The following is a 26495-nucleotide window of genomic DNA, read 5'->3' as shown; positions in this document are numbered from 1 at the left end:
AAGGTTTTTTAAATGCTAATTCCTAACTAGAATGTTCCTGTAACCTTTGTTTTTTCAGTGAATTTCTAGGATTTTTTTTAATGCCTCGGGGTTGGACACAGGCCTGGCCTTTGGCCAGGCCCTGCAACTAACACTGCACATACATGAAGCCCTGCGCTGCAGACTGCCTTCGGTCAGGCCCTGCAGCCAAACCCCGAAGGCATCTAACCCAGCCCCACGCACCTCCTTTGTCCATGTGGGGTAGTGGTTGGCTGCAGGGCCTGGCTAATCACCCGTTGGCATCCAACCCTGTGCCATCGCATGGCGTTTGGATGTGAGGGTTGGACACAGGGCTTAGAAATAGAACTTCAACTGGGGCACCTGCTCTGTTTATATTTGTAATTACTTCCAGTTCAAGTTTAATTACTGTGAAATAAGCACTGGTGCCAAAATGTATCCTGACCTGCTTATTTGTTCAAGAAAAGGCCACAGTTTTTCATAAAAAAGTCCAACTGGAGCACTTTCTACTGGCAAATTAGTAAGCACTACCTTGGTGGGTAAATGTATAGTGCATATTCCACACTAAAGATGCGTAAAGGATCCAGAGGTAATGTCTCCAGTGACTTTGTGTGTGTGTAATTTTGGTAATATAATTGTTCCTCGAGCAGCTTCATACAGAAACCTGAAATAACATGAATCCTCGTGTGGAGATGATGAGGAGACTACTAAGAGTTGAATCTCCACCAAACAAGGGTACTTTCTCTTAATTATATGCAGAAAGTGCTTCTTTGTTTGATGGTGAAGTGCTCATATTACTCTGCATTAGGAATGCATCTAAAAAATCGTTGGGAATTGTGCTCAGGGGGCCTTTTGGCAATCTGTCCATCATCCATGAAAAAGATGGGAAGAAGTTGTATACCACTAACTAATATGTTTCAGGGCCAAATGGGCGGGGCTTCTATGTCTCTTTGCATACTCGTAGTGGTTAAAAGGGAGAACTACGAGCTGTGGTCTCAACAGCAGATGACAGGAAAGAACCCACTCATCACTTTCACTACGGGGGACCATGGGTGGAGCACAAGGCCGCCTCGGTGCCTGCAGGCAACTGCCTCCAGTGGGAGCCAGCATTGCTCCGGTACGCAGGGAGCAGCTAAAAATGCTGCTCCCTGCATGCAGGAGCTATCTTTCTTCTGTTTTCCTGCTCGCTTGCCAGCAGGCAGGAAAACAGATGAAAAGTCTGCTCCCAGTAATCATGAGCAGTTTTCCAGCTCCTGACCGCTGGGAGCAGACTTACAGTTTGCTCTCAGTTGGTGGGAGCTGTTAAAGCTCCCGCCAAATTAACGCAAACTGCTATCTCCCAAAGGTGGTCACCTCGGGAGATAGGGAGCTGGCCAAGGGTGGGCAGGGGACTATGGTGGTCCCCAGGGCCATTAGTGGCTCCAAACGGAGGCCCTCCTCTTTCATTATGCTAAGGAATAGCCACAGGGTGGTCCATGGGGCCAAAAACAGCCCAGGAGTGGGGCCACCTCCCCCTTTCCTTTGTTTTTTGTCCCCAGGGAGGCATTGGTCCCCGGGGGCCTCAAGGGCCAGGGAGGGGGGTCCGCGCAGCCCCTCCTATTATGTTTGCAAGTCCTGGGGAGGCGGTGGTCCCCAGGGCCATTTAGAGTCGAAGGAGGGGCTCTGCACGCACCCCCTCCCATGTCATATTAAAGCCCAGGGGAGGTGGCGGTACCCAGAGCTCTTGCTAGCCAAGAGAGGGGGTTCCGCCCGGTCCACTCCCATATATAATTAACATCCCGGGAAAGTAGTGGTCCCTGGGGCACTATAAACTGCCAGGAGGAGGGGCGGGTCGCCCTCTTCCAAATAAATATATTTCTGCTTGCCCCTGGGGCCTGGCCCACCCAGGAGCTGAATGAAAAACAAGCGCAGGAGACTGGACTTGTTTTTTTCAAGTTTGCAGCGGATTTGCTGATTGGCTGCAATGTATATAAAATTGAAAACAAATATCCAAAGACTCAAAAAACACAGATGCTAAAGCAGTTTCAGTCCAATGAGTTCAACTAAAGTCTGATTGTGCTACAATCAGAACTGAGAAATCTGCTGGTTAATGGTTTTCTCCAGGGTTTTTATCAGATAAGGTAAAAAGAGAACTAGAGTGAAAATTGCTCATACTGGAGGGCATATTGGAGGCTTTTTTTTTGTAAAGGAACAACCATCGCCATTTTCCAAGCATCAGCAATCAAGACACTGTACAAAAAGAGAGGTGAGATGAGCAAGCACCACCAGATAACTTTTGTTTGCAATAGGCAATATGTTCCAAATGCAAGGATGCCAAGCAGCCAGTGAGGAACTGTTTAAAACAGTCATGTCTATTATTTGGTAACCAGCTATATCCGCATTGACACCAATAAGCATGAACGCAGAAATATCATTTGATCGAACTACTTAAGAGGTCTCTATTTTGGAAAAGGGCAGTCATTCTATAACCAGGTCAAATCTGGAAGAGAAAAAGACAAGTTATTGAGTTTCAGTGACCTAAGAAAGAGATGCACACTACCAGGACTGGAAATATGGAGAAACTTGTTATTGGTGTCCCGTCTCAAGAACAGTGTGTCTGCAAACCATTTTACTCTATCTTCCAGCATAAAAGCCTTGCAAGAACCATTAGCTTATTTCATTTATGTTGGTGTTCTCGATGGGGCTACCTCAGCACACAGAATTACAAAACAATCATCCATTCTTTGCCTACGTGCAAATCAACTGTATGATAAGATTCAGAAACCCACACTTGGTGGGGTCATTACAAGTTTGGTGGTCGGAAATATTTGACCGCTAAACCCTGATGAGTAGACCGCCATGATGCAGGACTCTATTTTAGAAAAGGGCAGTCATTCTATATCCAGGTCAAATCTGGAAGAGATCAAGGTTGTAATCAGCAGGGCAGCTCTGATCACAAACAAGGCCGCCGCCATCTCATCAGGATCATAGATCCTGGCGGAGACAGCAGTCCCCTGGCGGGTGGACTGCCAGGGTCATAATGTGGCAGTTGGACCACCACCACGATCTTGAGACCACCAGACTTGTAATCAGGCCGTTGGTGCCGGATGGAGTGAGTCACATAAACGAGATCTTAAATGCAGTTCAGTATGGCATGTCAAATGCTGAACAAAGTCTCAGGCAGAGGCTGGGCTTGGTAGTGTGTGGATGTACCCAGCTTTAAGCGAAGACTTTGGCCCGAATCCAGACATGATGAATGATGCATTATGGGTTCTCCACATCGCATGATTTACTATAAGCAACACCACAAAAACAAACAGTTTTCCACAGATTGGAGGAGGAGTATACTCTGACATCAGCCAGGGGTCCAAGTCCTGGGAAGGTACATCTTGTGGGGGTCAGGACTCACTCCAGCAGAGGTTAGCAGGAAAGTCTAGTTGGTGATGGTCACCTGCACAGTTGCAGGTAAGACCTCTGGGAGCTTGTTGTGTCCTTGTAACTCAATCAGAAGGTCAGACAACTGACTTTTGGAGTCACTTTGGGATTCTGAGTTCAAGGCAAGCAGGTCCAGTCTTCCTTCTTCAGACATCGGGGTAGTACTTTTTCTGAATCTTTTCCAAAGGTCCAGGAGTGTTCTAATGAGAGGTCCTGAGGGCGCCACTTTTAAACTCAGTACCATCCTGTGCATGGGGCATAATCCCTTTGTCTAAACTTCCCCTTTTCTGTGTTTGGCTCCAATCTGTCTAGTGAGACAAAGGGCAGGCAGGCAAAGGTGCAAGGTGTATTTGCCAGTGACAGGGCAGGCAACTTCGTAATTCAGAAAGGGGGTGGGACCGGCCAACAGGCTAACCTTTGAAGGTCAGGAAGGTGTGAGTACAACCCCCCAACCCATCTTGCTCGGGACAGAACCACCCTTCCCCACACCCAAGGACCTTGTGTCTGCTGCTTTGAAGGAGTACACATCACACCACAGGGAAGCCACTGATAGTCATGTGATGCTTGAGCATGGCCCTGCAGTTCCCTACCCTCCCAAGGACCTACTTAATGGAGGCTGCAGTGAGACCTCATTGAGCAGGTCCTGTGCCAACTCCCATGCACAGTCTCTGCGCTACCACCTGTCCTCCTGCTCCCACCGCTCAGCTAAGGCCTGTGTACCACTTTCTGTGTATGCCACTGCCTATCTCTGTTTCTCCTCCCTGTTTCTCCTCAAGTTTGGCTTGTCATTTGCTATCTGTTGCCATTGTCTGTTCTCCTCTTGTTTGGCTTGTCATTCATTATCTCTGCCACTGTTTGTCTCTGTTTTTCCTCTCACCTGGCTTGTTTCAGTTGTTGTCCCCTGTTTAGTGCCTCAGATTTGTCTTGTGTATTTCTGGTTTGTGTCCTCTATTTTGTGTTCAACCCCGATCATGCTCCTTTGCACCGCACCTTCTGGCTGTTTCCTGCCTTTTTTCCCCGTTGTTACCTCCCCACCGGATCTCGCTGCCCTGGCCTCGCCCACTGCCTGTCGCGCCCCACTCTCCCCAGGACCTACTTAATGGAGGCTGCAGCTTCTTCTGGCTGTTTCACACCTTTTTTCTGCGGTTCTCCTCCCTCCCAATCTTGCTGCCCCAATCCTGCCCACTGCCTGCCATGCTACACCCACTCCAGGACCTACTTAAAAGAGGCCACAGCACAGCTGCGTAGAAACCGCACACAGCGGGTGGACCGCTGGCACACCAAAGGTGCAATAATGGCAAGCCTGTCTGTGCCTGGACTGTGCCTGCGACCCACCTCTACACCACCAAGGAACTCAAAGCTTGGGACACTGGGCAACACAACAGCAACTGCTGCACCTCCTGCCCTCGAACAGCCAAAGAACCCTTCCCCTGCCAACTCTGCTGATTGTCCTGCAACAAAGAACCACCAGTCCATACTGCACCATTTGACGCACGCACCGGAATGCCATGAATGGCCCTGAATCACTCCACTGCATCCTGATCAACGTTGGATCCCTTGGAAAGCACGCCACAGAAATCTGGGGCACCTCCCTCTCCCGTGACGTTGCCTTCATCACAGAAGCCTGGCTAAACCCCTCCTCCAACCCCAACATCACCACCACAACACTTGACAGCTACAAGATGATACACCAAAACCGCACCAGCAAACATGTTGGGGCATCACCATCATCTTCAAGAACACCATCCAATGCATTGTCACCAATGACGACCCTTCCCCCTTCATGGAACACCTCAATTTCCAGCTACAAACTGATGCCAAGACAACGGTAAGAGGCACCCTCATGTACAGAGCCCCAGGATCGTGACCAGCCTTCTGTAGCACCATCCCCAACATCATTGCACCATTAGCGATTCCAACAACTACATCCTACCCAGAGACCTCAACTTCCACATTGACAACCCCTACAACGCTAATTCCACCACATTGTTGAGAACATGTGTAACGTTGGCCTCACCCAAATGGTCACCACACCCACTCACAAAGCCAGACACATCTTCAACCCCATCTTTACTTTCAGCCACAGAGTCAGTTTGAGCCACATCACAGATCTTTCCTTGTCTGACCACAGCATCATCCACTTCACCATTGCCAGCACCCAACACTCCACCATGAGCCACAGACCCAACTACCGCAGCTGGGGCAAAGTAACTGAACCATAAGGGATGCAGGACTTTAGCACCTCCCTACCAAAGGCCTCATCCGACCTTGGCCAGGCTGTCTGGAATTTCTCCACTTGGATCATCAAATGCACTGACAGAGTTGCCCTGTTGAAGCCAGCCAGAACCAACAGTACCTTAAGACACCAAGTGCAACCGCTCCAGACTGGAGAAACAATAGCAATCCACTAGAAATCCATCCAACAGAGCGTCCCACAAGGCAGCCCTCAGCAGCTATCACCGACAAATCAAGGAAGCTGAGAGAGCCACCATCACCGCCAGTATCGATTCAACAGCCAACCGCACCAAAGAAATCTTCAAAATAGTCAAAGAATTCTACAGCCCTACAGCCACAGAGAACACCATCCACCCTTCACAAGAACTCCCTGACACCCTCTCAGATTACTTCCACTGCAAAATCGCCACTATCTACAAGTTTGACCCCAACCTACAATCTCCAACCTCAGTTCCCTTGACGCACCAGAGCACACCAACAAAAAAATAATCTTGTAGACACCACTCACAGTGCAATCCACCGCAGCTATCCTGTCATCCATCCACTCAGGGACATCCACCGACTCATGCCCCCAGCACCCAACTCACTAGCATCCTCAACTAATCCATCACCTCAGTAGTTTTCCCAGACAAATGAAAATATGCAGGAGTCAGACCTCTCCTAAAAAAACTACTGCCGACCTCAGCGAGCTAAAAAATTGCCAACCCATCTTTCTCCTCCCCTGCCCTGCCAAAGTGCTTGAGAAGGCCATTAATCAACAACTCATCAACTACTTAGAAGAAAACAACCTATTGGATATCTCCCAATCAGGATTTCAAACCAACCACAGCACCGGAACGGCACTCATCGCTGCCATGGACAACATCAGAGCACTCCTTGAAAGTGGGGAGATCGTTGCCCTAATTCTCCTGGACCTATCTGCAGCTTTCGACATTGGCTCTCGCCACACCCTTGTCAACAAACTCTACAGCATCGGCATACAAGGGGATGCCCTCAAATGGATTGGCTCCTTCATGACAGGATGCACTCAGAGTGTACGGCTGCCTCCCTTGACCTCTGCACCCAAAAACAATATATGCAATGTACCCCAGAGGTCGCCCCACATTGTTCTACATCTCCATGATCCCCCGCGGACATTCTCAGATCCCATGGTCTCAAAATTATATCCTACGCTGTCGATACGTAACTCAACATCTCACTCAATGAAGACCCTTCCACCACCAAACCAACATCAGCAAAACCATAACCAACATTGCCGACTGGATGAAAGCAAACCTCCTTAAACTCAACTCCAACAAAACAGAAGCCCTGATCTTCGGGAAAAACAAATACATCTGGGACCACAGCTGGTGGCCAGCTGAACTTGGATCCACTCCCACATCTACGGACCACGCATGCATCCTCAGCATCATCCTTGACAATGAACTAACCATGAAACAACAAAACATAGAAGCCTGGTCCTGCTTCCACACCTTTCACATGGTCTGCAGTATCTTCACATAGGTCCCAATCAACACCAGGAAAACCGTCACCCAGGTCCTCGTCACCAGCTGCCCGGACTATGGAAACACACTCTACTCCGGCATCTCCACCCAGCTACTCAAAAGACTACAGACCATGCATAACACAGCAGCCAGACTCGTCCTAGACCTCCCTAAATGCTCCAGCATCTCCCCCCACCTCAGAGACCTCTACTGCCTCCCTGTCCTGAAGAGGTGTCAGTTCAAGCTCCTCACACACCCCTATAAAGCCTTACATGATTAAGGACCATCCTGCATCAACCATCAAAAGTATTACTTTTCTTCTTTTCAAAAAGAAAATCCCAAAATGGGATTTTCTTTTTTGTAAAGAAAAACAATAATGCTCCCCTCACCAGGGGAGTCTTTACCCATGATGGGGGGAGCATTATATTTGTTCTACTGTTCCTTATTGGTTTTACCTTGTGGTAAGAAGCAGTAAGAAATTACTTCATGTCCCCCATCTAAATTGAGCAGGCAGACATGTAGCCATATTTCCGACGACCCTTACTCCCCTTACTCCAAAGGCAGTTGGAGACTTTTGGGCATGGTGGAGGTAGAGTAGTGTCCGCTGTGGCCAAACTTACGGCCCATTTGCAATAAAATTTGCCTCGTGGACCACTATATACGTGGGGAGGGAACTCCATCACCCTTGCAACAGAGTACCCTCTCTGCCAATGCATCAATCAGGCACTAAATAACTCTGTTCTAGGCTCCATTTGTCTCTGCAATTCATCACATGCCTGGTAGGAAGTGTTGTAGAACCATTTAAGCTCAAATATGGAGGCTCATATATGCTTAATAAGATATTGACATTGATACATTCATTACACACTTACCAGGAGAAAATATTCCATCAGCCTCGTTCTCACCCCAGCCAACTATTTCATGCATCTTCTTTAGGATTATCTTCTCCATGACAATGAACACTGGTGCAATTTCATAAGTAAACCTAGAGCAAACAAACATGCTTTAGAAATCACGAAGGCCTCTGAAGCAACACTGAACACTGATGTACAAATATCAGGGTAAACATGATAAATAAGAATATACAAAACAATACACATGCTAGCTCTACACCTTGGGTCCACTAGTATGCTGAATGCCATGTGCCTAAACATAAAGTCAATGAAATCAGCGAGCCAGATTTGCATGTTGTGAATTTTCATTGCTTAGGTTTTATAATAGAATTATAGACAACATACTGAAATGGCACAGAATAATGCATTTTTGTACAACATATTACTTAAACCTTTTCTGAGTCCCAGTAAGTGTATATATGAGGTGAAAACAATCTGGCTGAAATATTTATACTCACAAGTTACAATGTTTCTCTTTTCTGAGAACACTGTTGTGAAATCCATCAAATTGTCAGACTTTGTGGATAAATTCTATTTACACTAAACTGCTGTAATCTATAAAAATGTGAACATTTGAAATGTATACACCATTTTCACACATGTATACAGACATTAGATACACAACTATATTTGTGAATCAAGCCCAGAATGAAAAGTAAGCAGCAGTGCTCCCGACTTTGGATTGGGTGCTTCTGAAACATTTATTTTTGGAAATTTGGTTTCAGTACTTATGGCATTTACTCCATGACTAAAACTAAAAATCTTAGGAGAAGAGGTCTAGTTGAACTCCAAGACAGTACTTCGCTTTTTAGGTAAAATGCTGTGTTGAGAAAAACAGGTTTGTTATGCTAATAGCTTTTTTAGACCTCTCAGCTCTTGCCATGGTTTCCACTGTCTTTTTGCCTTCTGACCCCCTGTTTTGATCCAGTGCTGAATTTCATTTTGCTGGCTTTTAGGGCTCTGGGCACTTTACCACTGCTGACCAGCGCTAAAGTGAAAGTGTTCTCCGCCTAAATTGCATGGGTGATTGGTTTCTCCTCGATTGGCTTATTTGATTTACTAGTAAGTCCCTGGTGAAGTGCACCAGAGGTGCCCAGGGCCTGTAAATCAAATGTTACTAGTGGGCTGTGCCACCCACTAGTCGCCCTGTAAACATGTCTCAGACCTGCCACTGCAGTGATTGTGTGGGTAGTTTGGAACTGCCAGTTCGACCTGGCAAATGTACCCACTTGCCAGGCCCAAACCTAACCTTTTACTGCATATAAGTCATGCGTGAGGCAGGGTGCAGTGTATTTAAAAGGTAGGACATGTACTAGTGTTGTACATGTCCTGATAGTGAAATACAGCTAAATTTGGTTTTTACTATTACAAGGTCTATTTCTCCGATGGGGTGCCTTAAAATATCCCATTGGGAGCATATAGAAATATGGAGTTTGGGGTCTCTGAACTCACAATTTAATAATGCATCTTTTGTTGAAGTTGGTTTTTAGATTGTAAGTTTGAAAACGGTGCTTTTAGAAAGTAGACATTTTCTTGCTTAAACATTCTGTGCCTCTGCCTTTCTGTGGAATACACGTCTGGGTCAGGTTGGCAGTTGGGCTGTTAGTGAATTCACTCTAGACAGTCACAAAAAGGGAATTGAGGTGTGCCCTGCATATCCTGATGGGTCTTCCTGGGCTAGAGTGGTGGGAGGAGCTGACACTTGCACCTAAATGGGGCTGTGCCAGTCCTTACAAAAAGTAGTCTCTGACCCCCTGGAGTGTGTCTGAGGCCAGGGCAGGAAAGGCAGGGTCTTGAGCACTACAAAGACTTTTCTTTGAAGTTTGACTATTTCAAAGGCAGAAATTAGTATGAGTATTGGGCCTCTGAGACCACAACTTCGAAACACTTCTAGACTGAGGTTATTCTGCCAGGAAGAAGAGCTAGATGTCGTAGGAGGGACTGCCATTCTGCCTGTTGCTTTCTGTGATGGCCTGCAGCTTGCTGCTTCTGTCCGGGGAGTGAAAGGATTGGACTTTGCTTTCTACATTCTGCTTTCCAAGGTTCTCCAAGGGCTTGAACAGAGCTTGCCTCCTATTAGAAGTCTCAGGGACATCAAAGACGTCATCTGGCAGCACCTAGGCTCACTTGCTGAGAGTCCTGACTCTCCAAATGGTGTCAAATCCAATTCCTGGGCCCTTTGGAGTGAGTTCTGGTGTAACCAAGAAGAAACCAAGTGCATTGACTCCAGAGGGACTTTGGGACCGGCGTCGCTGTGTGACTCCACACTGCTGCCTGCACCAGGAGCTGTGGTCCCCCCTGACTGCAACCACTGTGACGAACACCACAGGCCAGACGACACTGCAGCACCTCTGAAGTCCCTCCACAGCACGAGTTCTGGGACACCCGATTTCACTTCAGCACCTATAGCTCCATGGTTTGATCACAACACCATGAAGTCAATCCCTGGCGTCCTGACCTGCTGGATTCATCGATCCCGCCTGATTGTAAGGTAATGACGTCTTCCATCAATGCCACATTACCTCCCCTGAAAAATGTAAGTAACCAACGCCTCACCTCACCTGCCTGGCAGTAAGGAAACAATGCCCCACCGGCTCCAGAGAAGCCTCACCTCCCGACTTTTTATTTCATCATTTACCAAAGGTACTGTTCCTGGGGTCCGTGTGACTTAGTGATCAGCCCTCACTCCCTCATGAGTGGCGCCAGTCTATTGGGAACGACTCTGTTAATGATGTTGTGATAGCCCCAGTTGGGGCTATTGTGCTTCTAAGTGCTTTTATTAAGTTTTAATCTTGCTGGATTTTTGTCGTTTTGGTCTTGTTTTATTCAGATAAATATTGGCTATTTTCCTAAACTGATGTGGAGTCCTTTTGTAGTGTGTTCACTGTGTTACTGTGTGTTTGTGTACAAATACTTTGCATATTGCCTCTGAGATACGCCTACCAACAGAATAAGCAGGGGTTATCTTAGTTGTGTGGCTCCCTTACCCTGACTAGAGTGAGGGTCTCTACTTGGACAGGGTTCAAACTATTGCCAACTAGAGACCCAATTTCTAATGGGCATCAAAAGGCATTTTTAGTGACCAAAAATCAAGCTCCACTCTTTAGATCAGTGGTCTCCAAACTTTTTAATGCCGCGCCCCCCCAGTTGGAAAATAAAAATCCTTGGGCCCCCCTCAGAATTTTTCACAATTATTTTATAAAGATGGCAATTTTTAAATATGTCTAGCCCTATTGAAACATTGCAGTTAAGTACTGTTACCTTTTTTTTAAAATGCAATAACATGATTCTGCTTAAAACAAAGGCCTGTTATCTGTATAATGCTTCTTTTGGCCAGAGTCTGGCGCCCCCACTAGGACCACTTGGGGCCCCCCTAGAGGGGCCCGCCCCCCAGTTTGAAGACCTCTGCTTTAGATTGTTTCTTCCTAGTAGAATGCCAATGAATAAATTAATAAATTATCTGCTATCGTATAACATGTATACAGTGATACAAATCACCCCAGGCCCCCACAGTGGAAAGGGAAATAAACACGGGTTGACATTGACAAGAGTACACGTTTCTGAAAATGACTGTGAACTCTGGTCCATATTTATAAAGAGCTGACACAACGCAGGACAGCAAACAAAGTTGCTGCACTGTGTGAACTAGCGATACCAGAATTTGCTATATCTATGAAGAAGTGTGCCGTTCTGCTCTTTCCCTGCACAGGCAGGCTTCCAGCAACCATGTACCAGTGCAGACACCCTTGCACCATAGTGGTTCGCAAAGGGGATATTTTTGCAGTAGAAAATATGTTATAATGCCAAGAGAGCCCTGGACAGTAGATAAATAGATTTTGGTGATTGATTTATTACCGAGTAGGGGCGTAGGTGGGGGGCTCTAGATGCAATGAGCTGTACTTCCCTGTTTTTTAATTCATCAATGTTATACCTAAATATTTTAGTTTTCGATGTGAGAATACAGATAGGAACCTGCTTGAAATGTCAATATTTATACATTGTCATGACTTGCTTTTCATGGCTAAAGTTACCTGCGGTATCTAATAATTATTTTAAATACACTTTTCTAAGAAAACGTGCTCAATGTTGCCGTCTTGCAGACTTCACTAATTGCAGCCATTATATTTATTTCAATAATAATATGCTTTCTTTCAACCTGTTCTCTCATGCACACCTGCTGGCCTTAGGCTAGTCTGTCGAAATGCACAGAAATCCAATAAAGAGCCAAACAACGTGTTTGGCATTCTATTCAGCATTTTATTGTATAAGAAATCCCCCTTCCCACTACTCTTTCTTACGTTTGTTAAATCGCTTAAACTACTGCCCGAGCTCGCGTATATACTAGTATTTTTGCATCTCTTCCATCCTTACCCGCCTCCCGCTTCCTCTTCCCACCTCCCCCGCCATGAAAATCCTGCTCTCTGAATCGATTCCTTGATTTGCATGTAAGTGTATTAGAACTATTCAGTATATGACCTTGAACGCCACACACTGAGTGGACGCTATTCACGAAAATAACGTAGAAGTATGGGCGATGATCTGTCTCTGCATGAATGTAGTTTTACTTTTTTTCTCAGTTCACAAACATTGCCAATTTTATGCCTACTAAGCTATGCCAAGCGCACAATTCCAGACATACGGCTGGGCTTGTTATGTGACATCTCCCACGGGCTCCTATTCACCGTGTGAGGAATTTATCATAGTTAGTATTCTGCAGATGAGTCATACAACCCCCTGTGGAAATCTACATTTATTTTCTTATTCTCCGTGGGGAAAACATTTTTTGTTGTGGAGAAAGCCCTTTTCATCTACCGTCACCAAATGCGGGGATGGCCCTCCCCCTTTCCCATCCGAGAAGGAAAGTTACACCAGCCTTTGGGTGACTAGTGGAGGCAAGGGTCAAAACAGATTTCGCGAATGCCCATAAACATACCTGTTTGTGGTCTTTTCCAGACTAGCAAGACAACCAACATCTTAGAACGTCCCCTTCTAACTGCCTGATAAAGGCTCACGGCTACGGGTTCTCAGTGGTGTAGAAAAGGCCCCAGGCGCTTGTGTGTCCGCCTCTGTGATACTGATAGTACCAGCACACTGATTGCGCCAATGCTATTTGAGGGTAAACACTCTGCTCTCGCTCATGGATGAGGCTGCAGAAGCAAAGAGACCGCTATGAGGCACACTGATTGTGCACTACAAAGACGTGGTGCACAGTCAGTGCGTCCCATGAGGGTGTCTTCTGATAGTGTGTACGGGGCTCCTATGTTCCCCTGAGAGACCTACTGCAAGCGGGTGCAGTAATTCAAGGCACCCACCTGCAGGGGGGTCACTGATCTGGTGATGCCTGCACTGTGAAATGCGGACCGGCTGCTTCAGACCCTGAGGGCAGCAAATTATATGTAATATTACTAGTTGGAGATGTGCTGCAGCATAAAAAGAGACATTGCACCCTTTCACTAATATGGCCCCTGAAATCCTAGGCATAAAAAAGTGTTTACAGCCAAAACTACCTTCGCGAGTAGGGCCCAGAGTGTTGTGTATATAAAAATTTGGCACTCAAACAACAGGAGAGGGCAAAATAGCACATTTCCACTGTTTGACACGTTAGAATATGCTAAAGCCCTTATAAAGCAAAAAGTGAGCTTTAGATAATCCCTGATTCCTCAAGTGTACAGTGAAAGAAATAGAAATTGCATTATCAGATCAGCCAGTACCTTCATCCTGTTGTATTTTAAGCAATATTCAACTGTGTTCACTAAACATCCCAACACAAATAAGTATGTCAACCATGTGTTTATTTGTGCTGGTGGTTGCTACTGGGCTCCACTGAAATCTCCTTCACCCTTGTTTTGAAGGGAAATAACTGAGTTTGCGCATCTTCTGCTGAAAGGACAAAAATAATAGAATCACAGAAGGAAACTTCTCCCTTCCTCACAAAGTAGGATTTACAGTCCCTCAATTAACATATTAACTGCATGGTTTCTTTTAAATAGTCTTAGCTAGTGGGTCAGACGAACAAAGCTTAAGCTACAGCGATGCTATGGTAACATATATTTTATTAGCTCCACCACTGCTAGGGGACACTAACATTGCACAATTACTGAAACACGATGGATGGGATTGCCAATTAGTACTTATGAAATTCAAATCCAAGCAGTGCTACTTGCAGCTTTTCTATGCCAAGAAAACACTAAGTGGGACAATAATCATCAATGACCCCCGCATTTTTTAAGAGGCAGTCACTTTTAGAAAAGACCGATCTCTCATTGTATGGAAATGCACAAGGGATTGGTTAATTCTATTTATTAATACAGCCAAGTGTTCATCTGAAGAAAAACTAGTTAAGATACAAACTATCAAGAATGAGTTAAAATACATGTCCAGGTCAGCAGCTTTAAGAGAAAACTTAGAGAGGTAAAAAAAGATGAATTTAAAGAATACCTGACCCTAACTAAAATAAGCAATCTGCAAAAAGATATAAAGAGATTCCCTCAGAAATGTATATATCCTTACACTTCTCACACTTATCATTATCAATCAGTAAGAAAAAATACCAATCACCAACATTGCCCCCCAACAAAAACTAGGTTGACCTAACTGGTTATCTAGCGTGAGGGAGAAGAGCAGTGGAATGAAGGAAGATACAAACGAAGGGTGCCAGACTACCTCCTGGATTTCTACTCATCTCTGGGATAGACTCAATACTTGAAGCACTGCAACATTTTTCTGATTTCTACTATAGACCTATGATACAAGTAATGCCATCTTATCTCAACGATACCTTTGAAGTGTTCAACATGATTGTTGTAATGCAAATGAACCATGAGAAGAAATACTCATAGGCTTAGAAATTGAGTCATTGTATCGTACTATCCCTCAGGAAAAAACAGTTAGGCTTTCATTTTTGACATTGACTGGCACTATATGGCTCCAAGAGAGTTCTAGCCAGGATTGCCCTTAATTACATCTGTATTGAAATTTACAGAATACCACAGCACTTCAATGGACAGTAGTTTTGCACCCCATTTGGCATGCTTATACGTCCACAACTTTGAGACAGAATTCATATACTCCTATCACAACCCATTCCAGAAACACATCAGATTGTCATGTCCATACACCAGTTACATCTTGGTTATCTAGCAAGGAGACAATTAAACTGCACTAGATTATTTAATCTGGATGAACATCTAAAATAGATTCCTTAAATTCATGCACACCATGTCCAGCACACCTCTGCCATTCCTAGACCGAGGAAGAATCTCACAGGAAGGCACACTAACCATGCTAGTTTACCATAAATCCACAGATAAGAACAGCCTGCTACATCCTAACAGCTTTCAGCCCCACACTTTTCTAGAAAACATCCCACAGATTCGTCATATTTACTGAAACTGTATCTCCATCAGAGATTTCGAAAGTGAAGCCAACACACTAATCGTTTGACCAGGAGATATTCAAGTCACAGAGGAGCTAAGATACTGAAAGAGTCAGGAAAATATTAGCCAATCAATGATAGAAATACATCAGAAACTAATGAAGAGTGACGTATCTGTGTCACAACATACAATTTTATGCTCCATTGAAATAAATCTACAGAAACCAATGTTTTCTTTCCAGAAAAGTGCTAATCAATGCAACCGGAACAGGAACTGCAGGACATATAGATAGCCCCAAAATGTGGGGCCTGCCACCTCCATTAAAGGGCATTATCCAATTGGAAGGTGCAGAATTTGTAAATTTACCTCACTAACCAAGAGCCTAGGCCTAAAATCCCCCTAGATTATCAACCAACATACCAGATGCAACTCTGAGGTGGTTATCTACATAACAACTTGCCCCTGTAGTCTTAGAAATGTTGGCAACGCCACTAGAAAAACCAAAAGTTACATAGGTGAACATAGAAGCAGAATCACTACAAGATGCAGAAGATCAGCCGCTAGGCTAACTATTCACCACTTAAAGGCAAACAACTCAGAGGATGATTGATACTGGATTGATAAACCAGCCCCCAGCACAAACCCCAAAAACATATTATTTGAAAGGGAACAATGACTGATTTACAGATTTAAAACACACAAGACACTCCTTAACAATGAGATTTTTTATTGTATCTTTTAAATACACTTAAATAGCTCCTCCGTAGTTTGCAGTTGATGTCTAAGTATACAGAATCAGGTTTATCATAGGTTGCTACTTCAGCGATACATTTCTCAACTAAACTAAAATAAACAGTTTGCAATGGGACACAGAGATCATTTGAAAACGTTTTCCATGAACCATAGCCCTTTATGAGTTTCTTTGTCTAAGTTCCATTATAATATTCACTATCATGCTGATCATTCTGCCAACAAGTGCGCTACATTTACTGAAATTAAAACTTTATTGTATATGGTTAGATAAAATCATTACAATTAAATAAACCAATAATTAAAATATTCACAAATTAAATTATAGCTGCAACAAAATACGGCCTGTCAGTGACAAAAATACGAAAGCCGTTTTAAACAAATTCATTGGGTTAAGAGAGCAGTAAGCATCAAAATGTATTATTTATGGTAGTCAGTATTTCAAATGTCCATCAATGTTGTTCACATCAAATAACTTATTGCTAAAAAATTCTAATTTGATTGCAACAGCGATTAAAAAGCTTGTGATGAAGTAGCAACAGCTGAGGAAATTAAAAGAGCCAATCGGTAACAAGAATGTAAGAAACCCAATTAAAATATTCCATCAATGAAAACATCATTAAGCGTAAAAAAGGTTATTTAAACTACAAATATTTAATGCGACCGTCTTCATTTCCCAGGGCTGATTTACTGTTATGTAAATTTTGCTAATATGCTTTCAACAACCATCAACTATTTAGTAAAGAGATGTTTAAATGAAAGTTGTTCAGGTCCAAGTCTGAGTACTTTTATTTAATAGTTTTCTCAGCACAGATATCTGCTCAGCTAAGAGTTCAGGGCAAATGCAGAAAATATGGATAATAGTCTCTGTGAGGATTTTGGTGTCCTATATGATATGGCTGAGGTGCCTTATCTTGCAGTACACTCTCAAATACCATCTTGGGTCCAGTCAGGTACGCTTACTTAAACTTAAGCTCAACCCTGGGTAGCTGTGGCTATGAGCAGTAAGGCTTAGCAAAGTAACAATACGTAAAGCATTTAAGAGCACCGAACAATGAAATAAGAAAGCAGCAACACACAAAAGAAAGAAGAAACCAATTAATAAAAATAGATTATTTTTTATGACATTTTAGAGACTTTGATGAACAAAATCCACCGGAGGGTCCCGAAGATACTGATCTTGGGGACCCATTTATCACTTTTAAATGCAACCGCAAACAAGCAATGGTGAACCAAAACTTTGGAAACTTTAGAAAAGTTTGAAACAGTTAGTTCAGCTACTTTGGCCCGAGTTGGGTGACCAATTCTGGCAGGACAGACGTCTAGGTGGCCATAAGGGGGCCATAGTGGACAATTTGGACAGTAGCCCTGCCACCAGAGCATTTTTTAAGCAAAATCCAAACTTTAAAGGACAACTGCAATAGACAACAATGGAGTGGTCCTAATACTGAGGGATGCAGGCAAAAGATGCTCAAAGGGTGCTCTGGTTGAGGTGTGGTTGAAGTAAATGTCTTTGTGGGTGCTCCTAGGTGCACAGGGGACGTGGGGAAAACTTGGCCACAGAGATCAGGGTTCCTTGAAGTCCTCTACATTGCAGCAGCAGGCCAGCCGATGCTGGGCTACTGGTCAGTCTACACCATGCTTGGGGCATAATCCTTTAGTAGGGGATAGTGTCCCTTGGGTGCAATGAATCTGGACTTGGATAGCACTCCTGGGTCAGGCTGACTCGGGTGCAACTTTTGACTATCTCTGATTTGTCCTACTGTGTGCCTGGCGACAGGTAGCAGCAAAACGTCTGCAGTGGCTACCAACTTGTCAGTTTGGGTTTCTTCAGCTCTGGTGTCCCTGGAACTAGTAACAGACGATCAGCTGACTGATTCCCGGTGTCACTGCTGTTGTTTAATGTCAGGAATCAACTTTTCCCCAAGCCAGGAGCCGTAGTCACAGTTCAAACTTTGCTAGTCCAAGGTGCAGCAGGAGCAGAACTTCCAAGAGTGCAGCCTCTTTTATCCTTAATGAGCTTATGAGAAAAACCCTCCTTATTTATTCTGTTCCATTTATCCTGATACCCTTGTTGCATGGGTTGGTTAGTGGCGGATTCTCCATCTGCCCAATATCACCCAACAGGTGTAAATCAAGGACCAGGACAAGCGGATTCTGGTCACTTATACAAGAGGCAGTGACATTATATTTCAATATTAATTCAAATAAATCCAAGTACAAAATAATAAAATCAATCTCATTACCAGTATTGGGCCAATCCTAAATATGGAGGAAAGATGCAGCATCTACCCTATATGCTTTGGCAAATGCCAAATGTTTTGAAACCAAAATCCTATTCAAGACTTCTCCAAAAGGGGAATGCTGGAAGTGTAAAATGTTTTCCCCCTCCAATGCCTTTAGGGACATATTTATGAAAAAGACATGCAGTGCAGCATAGCAAGCCACCCTGATGCACTGCACTGTGAGACTGAGAAAGGGCAGGAATGTGCTGTATTAAAGTCAATATGGCACATTCCTGCCTTTTTCCTCGCATAGGTGCCCTTTTTGCTGCCAAGTGCCAACACAGGATTGTTTTTGTGCAGGAAAGGGAACCTTACTGCACAAAAACAATCCCCTGAAGTATATTGCTCTATCTATATGTGCTGCAGAATGCAGCATATTATTTAAAGAGGAAGTAGTGAGGAGAAATAAAGAAGGCGTCACATTTTGGTGCCTTGCCTAGTCTAGCACTTCTGGTAAATTGTTGAATGCATCAAAATCCATTGGAGTTGCGTGGCAACACCCACACAATGCCCATGGACAGCCTTCCCAGGGCAGAGTAACGCAACTCAGCAACTTGCACTTTGTTGCGTTACTCCACATTTATGAAGCCACTCAGGACCATGCAAAATGACCTTGTGATGCTTCATAAATCATATTTGGGGTTTGCGTCATGCATGTACCATGTTGCATTGTGCAAAAGCAAGCCCCTTAATCGGCAAATAGAGGATTCATTATTTTCACACAGTCTCGTCTCATGTTAAAATTTCCTCCAAAACTATAAGTATCTCCTTCTTGTGACTATCAAGAAAATTCATCAAATTGTCTTTGAGGTCATCAATTACAGTTGTAACCCATGCATCAAAGATATTCTTATGAAAATGAACCACAATAACATTAAATGAATTGGGGATCTGCAATACCACCAACTGAAAGTTAAATATTCTGGTAGAGAGACCGATTAATTTTACAGAAAACAGGATAGCGGGGCAGGAATGCACCATATTAAAAAAATTATGGTGCATTCCTGTTCTTTTCCACTGCAGTGGCAACCTTTTGGCAGCCCAGCACAACTGCAGGCATCCTTACACCATGGTGCTAGGGTGTCTGCATTGTAGGTAGGATTGTTTTTTGTGCAGGAAGGGATACCTTTCTTCACAAAAACAATCCTGGGAGGCATTTTCCTCTTTCCATATGTGCTACAGACTGTGCCACACATAGAAAGAGGAAATAATGAGGAGAAATAAAGATATTTCCCCTTGTTGTCTCTCCCCTGGGGAGGAGTAATGTTTTGGCTCATCACCAGGTCTACAAGCTCCTGTAAATCTGGGGATGCATCAAAATCCCCAGATGTTGCATGGATCAACCACCATAACGCCCATGGAACGCTTCTCATGCGCAGAGTAAAGCAACACAGCGATTTGTGCTGCCTTGCCTTACTCCATTTCTATGAAGCCATTCAAAGCCACGCAAAGTGGATTGCGTGGCCTCATAGACATGAGTGCAAGATTTGTGCTGCCATTGCATCACAAAAAGTGTCTCAACAGTGGCACTAGGGGCTCATAAATATGCCTCCAAGTTTCTTGCAGTAAAACAATGTCGGCATTACTAATGGCAGCGAGCCAATCAGATTTTGACATTTTAGAATTAATATCAGTAATATTCCAAGACAATATTCTATCCTTGGGGCAGCTAGGTCTGTCACAGAGCTACTCTAAAAAATCACCCTGTGTTAACCAATGGGGATACTAACTTTATCCACAGCAAAACAACAGTTTGGAAGTGGTGCTTTTTATGTGTCTTATTTAACAAAATACAGTTCCTTGCCATGAGGCTCTATAGGCCTTCATTAGGGGAGACTCACATTTGGGGCCTCATTACGAGTTTGGTGGAGGGGATTACTCCATCCCAAAAGTGACAGATATCCCGCCTGCCGTACAAGTTCCATTATATCCTATAGAACTTGTGAAATGGCAGACATGATATCTGTCACTTTTGGAACAGAGTAATCCCCTCAGCCAAACTTATAGTGAGGCCCATAGTGTTAATTGATTGGGTGGCTTCACCATTGGAGTGAATGGCTAAGTCGAACTGGCAGTTAAAACACTGAGCATCCAGTATACAGTGGCAGACAGGGGTCCATTTTGTACCTTGTCACATACAGGGTGGCAGATACAGTGTTGCAACCCTAAGTGGAAACTCTGCCTTACATGCCCTGGGTACAGTATACTAGGTACTTATAAGCAAGCCAGTCCTTGCCAATGGATGTATCCAATTCGACATGAAATGTGTATAATGTCAGAACACTGGCACTGAGGTCTGGTTAGCAGGCTTCAGTGCAGTCCCAGAGTCGAAACACCAGCAGCATCAGACCAAAATGTAGGGGTGAACATGCAAAAAGAGGCAGTTCCTTTCAGTCTCCACAGCTTGATTACACAACCTGCAGACATCTCCTTGCTCCAGCTTTATTCTTGATGGAACGAAATCGCGCGTCAGAAGTCATCCAAATCTATAAATCAGAAATGTTATTTTTAGAAATAGTGACTAACACTAACATGACCCCAAGTAGGTCTGTCTACATGGAGCCATGCAATTGTTTAGAATCATCCATTTGTGTGCGCATTTTGATAATAAACTTTATTCTTGATAACTGCTGTATAGCTCTATAGATGTATTTTAAATGTGTCTAATGAAACTTATAGTGACCACAGACCTCTCACTTGTAATGTGTCTAAAGCAGCACTCAGTAGGTATTTTACAAACAAAGTTGTGCACTTGGAACTAGATATCTGTTCCCAGATCACCCCTTAATTTAAAATGTGTTTTTATGAATGTTCCTTTGCTTGCCCTCGTTTGACCTTTTAAGCCAAATTCCAGGTGATTTTGAGCCAATGGTGCATCCCTTGGAAGGCAAAATAATTACATGTAGGTGTTCATGACGATGATGTCCAACAAGTTTGCAGCTTCAATGCAAAGTGCCTCACTGCCATAGGTTATTGTTGGCAGCAACATTCCATTTATTATTTTTATCCCTGCCACCAACATCATTCCCTTCAACTTTTGTTACGTCAGAAAAAGGCCATCAGCAGATCTCTTGCTTTTGATTTAATTAATTGTCTATTGGCTTGAAAAGACCCACGGTTATCAATGATAACACCCAAATGCTTATATTGCAACTCTTTCTCAAACAAATTATCTTCCATTTACCACTTGCCTTCTTTCTTCACCTTTTTGCCAACTATAAGAATTGTTGTTTTTGACTGATTTCCATTTCATTTGCTGGTTAACACTCATTTAGTTTCACAAGAAGTCCCTGTATTCTAGTTCTAGTTTTGCTGAGCAGCAAGGCATCGTCAGCGTACACTAGGCAAAGCATCGGCTCCCATCCCAAATTTGGGGAATTCCCGTTTACCATCTCTAATTCGACTGGTAAGTCACCCATTACAAAATAAACAGCAACAGTGCCAAGATTCAGCCCTGCTTAATGTTTGCAAAGGAGTACTGTCACCAATTTTTATCTGCACACATGTATTAGTATACAATAAAAGGATGACTTTCAATACATGTAGAGGGAATTCCTAGTGAGAACGTATTAACCACAAATTGGTTCTGGCCACTCGGTCTAGGTGGCTTTGAAAGCCACAAAGGACAGGTGTAATAAAGATCCACTCTGACAGGTTCTGTCCATGATTAAGGATGGGGCCATCAGATTTCAAATTGTGCCCATGCCCTACCAGAAGATTGTTTAGTGCATCCTGATTAATCTATGTTTGTTAGCACAGGAAAGAAGGTCTTATAGCAAGAGGCTAGCAAAATATTTGGCCTTAACATCTAAAAGATTTGTCAGTTGGTAACTAATTTGTTGAGCACCCCAGACTAGTTTATTTACCAATGCGACATGGGTACTGACAGAAAATGGGTTGTTGGTTGTGGGGTGGGAGAGGGAGTGTGAACCCTTCTCAGGCAACAGTCACATTCCTTGTCAGGGTGAACCGTAAAAGTCACTGAATTAACCTGTGCTTAACCCTCTGGTAACTTGGCACAAACGCAGTCAGACGTATCTTAGAGGCAATGTGTAAAGCGTTTATGTAGTACTCAAACAGTAATAAAGTGTAAACACAACACTAGAAAAATCCCATAACAATTTAGAACAAGCATTTGCAATGCAACGGGTCTCACGTTTGCTCATGTTAGAGCTGATAGCGTCGTAAATTCCAAACCCGACTTTTCACCTATCGGCAAAAGTGCATTTAAGTACGTAACCCGAAAAAGTGCAATTAACTATGTAAAGCGCTCGACTTCTGCCAAGCGAAATCGTGCTGGTAAATTAGAGAAAAAGTAGTCCACGAGACGGACAGAAAACAGCGGGCCTCGCATGTTTTCTGTACTTGGTCGATGCGCTGGAGGAGGGCTAGCCATCGGAAAAGGCATGACGTATGCATGCCTTCGACTAATGAAAGCAAGCAGATTTTATTAGGCAAGCCCACGAACCAATCAAAAACACTGACATGACGTCGACAGGGCTCCAAGCCCTTTCTAAACACTAAAGCGTCTCGCTGCGATACGCATGCGCAAGCGCATGCAACCGCAGGCTTGACCCTAAAAATGATGTCCAATTTAATAAATTATTTGACACCAAAATGATAAAGATCCAATCTGTAGAATCAGAGATATGCAATTTCAAGGATTAATGGTAAGTATAGCTTCTAAAAGCACAAAGTTAAATTTGCAGTTATCTGGTCGTGCGAGGCTGGGTAAAAAGTCACAAGTGCATGCAACTGCAATAGAGCACCATTCGGATACAGGACCAGATAAGTCCAGCTGAAAAAGTTACCATCTAAAGTACAGTGAGGAGAGTTCCATTCTCAGTGAAGGAGGGCAGGAGGACAAGGCTAGGCGTCACTGATGGTCGCTGCTGTAGCACAAACAGCAGTCTGGGCATTGCAAACGATCTTCACTTTAGCTCGAAGATCCTGTCGGGCGTTGCAGACGGTCGTTGCTGGAGCTTTGCGTTTGTGGTCACCGCAGGCTGTTGATGCTGTAGCACGAAATGCATATCTTGCATTGCTAGTTGTCTATATAGTGAGAAGAGTCAGGCTCACCAGAGCTACACATTGGCAGTCAACACGGGCGGCAAGATCTTGGTGTGAATGGGCCCATTCGTGGTTGAAAAGGGCCCTAACATCAGGGTTTCTCCTTTTCTTCTAGGAGGAGCTCAACTAATGTCACACCAGGGATCAGGACCTGGGCAGCACCTCTTGGGGATATGGAACTCACTCCAGCAAAGGCCAGGAGTGCTCATGCAGGTCCAGTGGCAGGTTAATTTGCAGCAAGTTAGCTGGTCAGTTGCGGAGACGCCCCTGGAGCTTGTTGTGTCACTGTAGCTCAGAACAGGAAGCCAGTTGGCCAGCCCTTGGAGTCACTCAGGTAGCCTGGGATGAAGGGTGAATGTCCAGTCTTCCTTCTCAAGCAGAGCAGGCCTTAAGCAGAAGGGCAGTCCTCTGACAAACAGGCAGTCCTTCTTCTGTAGTGTCCACAGGTCCAGTAATGTACTAAATAGGGGGCCTTAGGATCCCATTTTATACCTTGTGCTAGCATTGAAATGGGAGAAGCTTCTGAAGCTTCCCCCCACTGAGGGTTTTGGAATTTCCTGCCTCCCCCTCCAGGTCCAAGTCTGCCTGCAATCACAATAGGCAGTGTGGAGTTCTTTGTGTGAGAGCTGAAGCAGTGTCTTTGAAGTGCAAGTAGGGCTTTGCATAGGTTTGCCTCAATCCCACCTTGGATGACCCACCCTGTCAACACTAAGGCCCTCACCTGTATGGCTGTCTAGAAGGAATACACAAAGGTCAACTGCCAACTACACCTAGTGGTTTGACACAGGAAACAGAATACAAACAATGAATGGTTAACACAAGATTAGGCCAATTTTCTAAAAGCAGCATTTTTCGGAATTATGACTTAAAGTCCGACTTTAAAGAATGTTTTAAATTACAATTCCTCAGACACAGTTATTCTTACCTGCTTGCAATCAAAAACTATCTGTTATTAAATGTAATAAGGTTACCCTATTTTATCCAACGGGAGAGGTAGGCCTTGAGTAGTGAAAAATGAATTTGAGAGTTTTTCACTTCCAGGACATGTAAGACTTAAAAGTTAATGTCTGACTTTTTTTTAATACATTGCATCCTGCCCTATGGGTTGTTTAGGGCATACACTTAGGGTGACTTATAGGTATTAATAAGGAAGGCTTAGGCCTGATCAAAGGTTTAGTGTGCCATGTCAATATGTCAGTTTCAAACTGCACACACAGGCTACAATGGCAGGCTTGAGGTATGTGCTCAAGGGCTACTTATGTGGGTGACACAATAAGTGCTGCAGGCCCGATAGTAGCATTTAATTTGCAGACCTTGGGTACATGTAGTACCACTTTACTAGGGACTAAGAAGTAAATGAAATGTGCAAATTGGGCGTAAGCCAAGTTTACCATGCTTAGGGGACAAAGACAAGCACTTTACCACTGGTTAACAAAGGTAACGTGCACACAGTCTTAAACCCATCAACATGAAATCATCTAAACAGGAGGGATGAAGGCAAAATGTTTTGGGGTGACTCTCCAGAGAGGGCCAGGTACAACAGCTGCGTAACACAGTCTAGTGATCCTGTAATATGGAAACATGCCCCATAGGCACACGCCATCTTGAATGATACATTGAGATGACGCACCCAGGAATAGGAGGCGGACTGGAGGAATAAACAAACACTGAACAGCCCTCTTAACCCTTTGGGTGCGGGCGTCGGCCACTGGCCGACGCCCACACTACCTCTCTGGTGCGGGTCACGAGCAGTGGCCGACAACAGGGAGGGGGTTAATAAATCCTCCGGCCCGTTTTCGGAGGGGGCCGACCCCCCCCCCACCCCGGGTGTTGTACCTGGCTTTTTGACAGGGTCATCCCCAAACTTTTTGCCTCCTTCCTCCTATTTTTTCTGACCTGTTGTTGTTGGCTTTTGACCTCTGGGCACTTTACCACTGCTAACCAGTGCTAAAGTGCATATGCTCTCTGTGTAAATTGTACTATTGATTGGTTTATCCATGATTGGCTATTTAATTTACTTGTAAGCACCTAGTAGAGTGCACTACATGTGCCTAGGGCATGTAGATTAAATGCTATTAGTGGGCCTGCAGCACTGGTTGTGCCACCCACTTCAGTAGCCCCTTAACCATGTCTCAGGCCTGCCATTGCAAGACCTGTGTGTGCAGTTTCACTGCCACTTTGACTTGGCATTTAAAAGTACTTGCCAAGCCTAGAACTCCCCTTTTTCTACATATAAGTCACCCCTAATGTGCCCTAGGTGGCCCCTAGAGCAGGGTGCTGTGTGGGTAAAAGGCAGGACATGTACCTGTGTAGTTATATGTCCTGGTAGTGTAAAACTCCTAAATTTGTTTTTACACTACTGTGAGGCCTGCTCCCTTCATAGGCTAACATTGGGGCTGCCCTCATACATTGTTAAAGTGGCAGCTGCTGATCTGAAAGGAGCAGGAAGGTCATATTTAGTATGACCAGAATGGTAATACAAAATCCTGCTGACTGGTGAAGTCGGATTTAATATTACTATTCTAGAAATGCCACTGTTAGAAAGTGAGCATTTCTTTGCACTTAAATCTTTCTGTGCCCTTCAATCCACGTCTGGCTAGGTTTAGTTGACAGCTCCTTGTGCATTCACTCAGACACTCCCCAAACACAGGGTACTCAGCCTCACTTGCATACATCTGCATTTTGAAAGGTCTTCCTGGGCTGGGAGGGTGGAGAGCCTGCCCTCACACAAAGGACTGCCACACCCCCTACTGGGACTCTGGCAGACAGGATTGAACTGAAAGGGGGCTTGGTGCATTTCTTAGACACCCCCACTTCAAAGGCACAACTTAGTATAAAACAGGGCCTCTGCCCTACCTCATCAGACACTTGCTGGAGAAGAAACCTGAACCAGAAACTACATCCTGCCAAGAAGAACTGCCTGGCTGCTCAAAGGACTCACCTGTCTGCTTTTCTACAAAGGACTGCTGCCTTGCTGTTGGCCTGCTGCCT

General features: G+C 44.3%; 1 protein-coding gene across 8 annotated transcripts in view; it reads right to left on the bottom strand.

The window, feature by feature from the left end:
* Window positions 1-26495, bottom strand: part of LOC138268696 (glutamate decarboxylase 1-like) — a 1137623-nt gene that overhangs the window by 444002 nt on the left and 667126 nt on the right. For all 8 annotated transcript variants that reach the window (XM_069218676.1, XM_069218622.1, XM_069218640.1 and 5 more), the window contains one exon: window positions 8003-8115. In XM_069218676.1, coding sequence (XP_069074777.1) covers window positions 8003-8115 — 113 coding nt within the window. The remainder of the gene's footprint in view (window positions 1-8002; window positions 8116-26495) is intronic.

The sequence above is a fragment of the Pleurodeles waltl genome, chromosome 2_1 (genome assembly GCF_031143425.1).
Source record: "Pleurodeles waltl isolate 20211129_DDA chromosome 2_1, aPleWal1.hap1.20221129, whole genome shotgun sequence".
In the NCBI taxonomy this organism is placed as follows: Eukaryota; Metazoa; Chordata; class Amphibia; order Caudata; family Salamandridae; genus Pleurodeles; species Pleurodeles waltl.
The sequence above is the reverse complement of the archived record's forward strand: the minus strand, read 5'-3'. Positions and strand labels throughout refer to the sequence as shown.